General features: G+C 44.7%; 1 protein-coding gene across 1 annotated transcript in view; it reads right to left on the reverse strand.

Moving 5' to 3' along the window:
• LOC138971270 (prolyl 4-hydroxylase subunit alpha-3-like) overlaps window positions 1–6,000 on the reverse strand; it is a 32,008-nt gene that overhangs the window by 1,146 nt on the left and 24,862 nt on the right. Inside the window, exons 3-11 of the mRNA XM_070343982.1 lie at window positions 5,289–5,437; window positions 4,596–4,837; window positions 3,560–3,617; window positions 2,855–3,096; window positions 2,421–2,491; window positions 1,489–1,606; window positions 875–928; window positions 662–736; window positions 132–200 (exon numbers count right to left, since the gene is read on the reverse strand). Coding sequence (XP_070200083.1) covers window positions 132–200; window positions 662–736; window positions 875–928; window positions 1,489–1,606; window positions 2,421–2,491; window positions 2,855–3,096; window positions 3,560–3,617; window positions 4,596–4,837; window positions 5,289–5,437 — 1,078 coding nt within the window. The remainder of the gene's footprint in view (window positions 1–131; window positions 201–661; window positions 737–874; window positions 929–1,488; window positions 1,607–2,420; window positions 2,492–2,854; window positions 3,097–3,559; window positions 3,618–4,595; window positions 4,838–5,288; window positions 5,438–6,000) is intronic.

Raw genomic sequence — 6,000 nt, forward strand, 5'->3', positions numbered from 1 at the left:
GGCCTTGACCCCCCCCCCCCAACCACCACCCCCACCATTTACGCAGTCAAACTCCGATTTGTGGAGAACAATGATTTCACTGCATAGCAAAGGATGAAAGGAGTGTGCCACTAGCAGTATAGTGGCTTTACCTTGACGGGGGGCGCTCCAACGCCCAGATCAGGGAACACTGTGGCTCCTCCCAGAGACACATCGCCCAGCTGTATATACATACAGGATCACATGTGACTATGTAAGGCAACAAATAATGAACTTCACATCCCACTCCCGCCCCAGTCTCTATCGCTTAAACGCGCCTGCACATGCAAACATTAACACACACACACGCACACACACACGCACACGCTTGCACACACACACACACACGCTTGCACACACACACACACACACACACACACACACACCACACACACACACGCACGCTTGTACACACACACACACACACACACACACACACACACACACTCAGACAGACAGACGTGCATAGACAGGAAGATAGACACAGACTGACTGATTGACGCACACGCACTCACAAACCTTCATTCACTCACTCACCCACTCACTGGCTCTCCCAATCAATCAATCAATCAGCGATGCAGAGAATACTCCTAAAGAATATTTTAAACATTCAGAAATGAAAACAGATGAGGTGTTCACTCACGTAGATCATAAATGTGGCTGCCCTGTCTCCGCTGTCTTTCAGGTATGTCTCTGCTACTGAGAATGCATTCTTCGTCTGAAACATTATACAGACACCATACACCGTCAAAGCACACCAACTAGTTGACATCGGAAGGTTCATGAGTTGAGTTACGTTTCAGTGTGAGATAAGTATTTATACTGGTGTATGTAACTTTGAAAATGACATACTTACTTTAAAGTAATCATGATGTGGGATGTAGTGTCCTCCGATGCCATAATTCACGACCTGCAAATGAACACAATGAGAGTGAATACCTTATTGTCCTGGGGAATTACCTCAAGGAAAGTCGGGCTGCTATACCTGGGGAAAGCGTGCAGCGACAGAATCTTGCAACCCATTTTTGTTTTCCTGCATGCGTGTTTTCGTGTTCAGTTTCAAAGGCCTGAGACTTTCGCTGTGATCTTGGGGTCTTTACTGTGCGCATGCGTGCACACGGGAATGTTCGGATACCGGGGAGAGTCTGCACAAAGTCACTGTCTCTGGGAAATAAATCCCTTTTCGAACATGGAGATAGCCGATAGCGACAACTAATTTCAAAGCCAGCCCCGCTACTGACTGAGCTATCTCCCTCCCCGCCGATACATAATAATTACGATACCCAAACAAACAATCAAACACTTACAGTTACAGCAATATGTTGAAGAAAAGATTGAACAATTGTATCAAAACTCATTCTCTAAAGGAAAATCGGTCCCAGTAATAAGCAAAGCAAGCAGTAACACAGAGGCAGGCAATACAAGACATGCACACTAATATGTACATGTACAACTATAATGTAAGATGACCTGAAAGTCCTCCCCGAAGCTGGCCCGGGGCCTGAAGGCAGTGTGAAGGCCTGTCACTTGGTGTGCACGCCGCGACACTCTCTCAAACACACTGCTGCTGTTGTCCCGTAGCCACGCTCTGTGGGAACAATACATACAACACCAGAAATTAAAGAAAAATTTAAAAATACAGTGTACGAAACTTGTCCACTACAGCTCTCTGTAAGTCTAAGTTCTCGGAGAAAATGAGCAGACGGGTGGAAGATGGGCACCATTAGAACAACAGGAGAATCCGGTCACCCCCCCCCCCCCCTGTTCCCTTTTCCACATGCTCGGGTGCTTATAATCATTATTCAACGCTCTTACGCACCCGAAGCATCCAAAAAGTGATCCCCATGAAATCAAGAGAAACACGAAAAGTAAAGAAAAGAAAAACAAGAAATTCCTCCGATAGGAAAAACACCCCCGTTGGTCAAAGGGAAATAACCATTCTCACTGCACCCATTCTCACTGCCACCAACTGAGAAGGTTATTTCCCTTTGACCATGAATATGTTTCTGTATAAATCCTTGTAGAATCTTAATCCAGCAATAACTCCCTAACCGTGTGTTTGACTGGTCCCAATTTTTGTAAGGACCGTCTCAGGAATGTATAGAACCTGTTCACCAAGTTTGGTGACGATCGGTCCGTTCATTCTTGAGATCTATATGCGAACACAAACACACAAACACACAAACAAACACATCGAGTGAAACCTATACACACCCCTATACCGGGGGTGTAAAAAGCATCATTACCAATACCAGGCACTGCGTGCAAAGTGCATTTCTTCCCGGTGTATATCTAAATATCATGCCAATTTTCTTGCACGTGGCAGAATAATAATACAATATGTCTCATCGAGATCTACCCTGCGTTAGGACTAAGTGTACGAAGAGCAACAAAGGACTCACATTTTGCCCAGACGGCGGTGAGCTTTCAGCGTGAAGTCGTTGGGGGTGGGTCCAGTCAGTGCTCGTGTTAGCTAAAAGTTAACAAGAAATACAAGTGGAAATATAGACGTGTCCTCCTCAATCCTGAAATATGCCGTTTTTGACTTCAGAAGATCCTGTTTTTTTCCTTCACGATAAATTATTCGTTTAAGCAACTTTTACAACATTACCATGATCATAGGTCAAACAGGCAGACCTCAGCGGACATAAAGAAAGACAGACAGACAGACAGACAGACAGACAGACAGACAGACACACACACACACACACACACACACACACACACACACACACACACACACACACACACACACACACACACACACACACACAGAAGAGTAAAAGTCAATAGATCATCTACTTTTGCCACACAGGAATATTCACGTGATGTTTACCTTGACCATAGCTCTCTTGACCATGGTGTCCGCCTCCCGGTCAGTGACAAAGTCGTAATACAGAACAATGTAGGGGTCCCTGCTCAGTACCTCTGTTTTCCATCTGTTCAGGGGTATAGAGCCTCTTGTGTACACGCACCCTTCTGAACGCAGGGCGGTGACGTCATCGATGTCCTGGAAGTGCTGACACAACGAGAAAAACTTTGCGTTTCTCCTGTGTAAGGTCTGTGTTTCGTGCACCACTGTCATGAAAGTCCAACAGATAAGTTTGAAATGATTAAACGTCATAAAACGTACATTCCAAACTTTATTGATGGCCGCAATGTACGGACAGGTTTGCACTGGCCCAAGGGTATCCGTTCATGAGAGGGACTGCTGTAACAGCAAAACTAGTGTGAAACATAAGTAATCAATTTATCCACTTGACTATATTCACAACAGGGACCTATCACTCTTCTTTGCATGTTTTTATGCCTACGGATTTTCAAATACTCTGCAACACATGTAACCCAAATTCAACATGTGCCCGTACAATACCGCTTCTTTTATGAAAACATTGCTTCGGCCATGTTGATTTTAATCAACCAATTTTCTTGTTATAAGTGTGGTCAATATTGGCCATGGAAATGGCAAAGACTACGCTTTTTATGTTAACAAAAACCTAAAGATGTTGCATTGGACAGCTGTCAGGGAAGACGTACATACCTTGATTGGATTCTGAATGCCGGTGATGATTTAAAAGTTCCCCCTCGGCATGACCCCCCTGCAACAGCAAAAGCCCAATCTGAATAAAGTGACACAAGTGACACAAGCACACACACAAAAACACAAAAAGCAAGCATTTCTTCTTCTTCTTCTTCTTTGTTCATGGGCTTAGACTCCCACGTTCACTCATGTTTTTAGCACGAGTGGATTTTAACGTGTATGACCGTTTTTACCCCGCCATTCAGGCAGCATACGCCGATTTCGGGGGAGGCATGCTGGGTATTTTCGTGTTTCTATAACCCACCGAACTCTGACAGGATCTTTTCCGTGCGCACTTGGTCTTGTGCTTGCGTGTACACACGAAGGGGGTTAAGTCACTAGCAGGTCTGCACATAAGTTGACCTGGGAGATCGGAAAAATCTCCACTCTTAACCCACCAGGCGGCAGCGACCGGGATTCGAACTCACGACCTCCCGATTAGGAGGCCGACGTCTTACCACCACGCCACTGCGCCCGTCGAGCAAACATTTGAGATCAAACGTGAAAAAGTTACAGAAATATATATCAGTGTTCATGCTTGACTTAGTACTATTTGTTGATAAAATAATTGATTTTATATTAAGAAATGATTCGGTTCTGACAGAGTTTTGTTGAAAAAGCAAGGTCTGAAAGTCTCTTGCAAAGGATAAGGGCTACAAGAAGTTCTGGCTAACTTCTTCTTCTTCTATTCGATCGCTTCTGGCTAATAGCTCAGAATAACATATATATATATAAAGCTGTGTAAAGTTTATGAACAGTATAAATGGCTGAATTAGCGAACGAAAAAGAAGAATAAGAATTGCTAAACATACAAACGGCTGCACAGATATGACAGTGCAGAATAAACATATTTTGATGTAATACAGCTGGTTTTGACGAAGGATTCTTTAAAATCCCCCATCGTTCAGCCTGAGGCGTCAGTCTCAGCACCAACATTTTGAAGATGGCTCGTTTACGGTTGCAGGAACTAAAAGCAGTAAACATTAACAAGACTGACCTGACTGGCGTAAGCTGTGCCCAGCATCCTCCAGCCCTCAGCCACCAGCGGGAAGCCCGTGCCCTCAGCCTCAGCTGCCAGACTGGCGGTGTCGCTATCGGTGAGGTTGGCAGTGGCGGTGCTGGCGAGGTGGGACGCTGACAGGTTGTAGGCGGCCTGGAGCCGGACGATGGCGAGTCGTGCCTGCTGCAACACCTCGCTGTCAGGATACACCAGGCGGTTCTGGGCCAGGCTCTTCTCCACTGAAACACGGACCACGGCAGTGATGGTGCTATTATTTTTTCAAACCGGTATGCAAACTTCAATGATGCAAACAGTCCAGAAAAAACGGTAGGCTGGTAATTGGAACCAGAAAGAGTCCAACCCAGAGTACTGGTTTTGTTGTTTTACCAGTGAAAAAAACCCGGTAGTTCAAAAATCAACCTGTAGGTCATACTGGCAGCCTTTTTTGTTTCGGTATTTTTTTCATTTCAACCGGTTAACGCCAATACTGAGTCCACGGCAGTAGTATTTTGCCTTAGCTCACCACTTCATCGCAATCATCGTTTTCACCAACTTCATTGTTGTGATTGACTTTGCTATGGTTTTTGTCAGTCGTCGTCGTCATCGTAATGTCCCTATTTCCGGGCAATAGGCGTCATCTTGTTATACTGATTGATATCGTACTTCTTGAAACAGACACGACGTACTCACCACTGCGGGCGACAAGGGGATCCATGGTGGCAATGTACTTGTCCCAGTACTGGGTGAACCTCCTCAGCCCCACATAGGCGTCCACGGGGTGTCTGGCGTCTTGGGTCTGTGGCAGGGACCTCCGCTCGCTCTGCAGATCTCGGGCTAACCTGCAAGAAAGTGTCCTTTTAAGGAGGTCCTGTATGAGCCCAAAATCGACTTCGCGAAGTTTTTTTTACAGAAAATTCAGTTCCAAAGCGTCCTGCAGCCAGCTCCGTGAAGAAGACTTAGCGAAGTAAACTTCACCCAATTCATTTGAAGCTTTAGCAAAATGTACATTTGATTAATTGTATTTGCGCTGCAGCATTTTCCCATCTTAGACAGTGACAAAAGGTCGTATTTGCTAACATTTAATCATGCAAAATAATATCCTGGCAAAAATGAATTTGAAAACGAACTCATTCTTTTACAATATCTTCCATAAATACAGAATATACCATGAAGCTGAAAATAACTATTCAGCGAAAGTGATGTTGCGTGTGCACCAACTCGTCAAAGACATGACACTGAAGGAGAACTTTTCCTCTGCAGAAAAAACACACCCCACACATCAAGCTTCACTTCGTGTGCGCTTCCATTCCAATTGACAAGCAGTTTTAAACAAGTGTTGAGAGTATGAGCCATAAAACATTTTAATGTGAAGAAAACAATATATGACTAATGCCATTTGTGA

This window comes from Littorina saxatilis, linkage group LG1, assembly GCF_037325665.1.
Source record: "Littorina saxatilis isolate snail1 linkage group LG1, US_GU_Lsax_2.0, whole genome shotgun sequence".
Lineage (NCBI taxonomy): Eukaryota > Metazoa > Mollusca > Gastropoda > Littorinimorpha > Littorinidae > Littorina > Littorina saxatilis.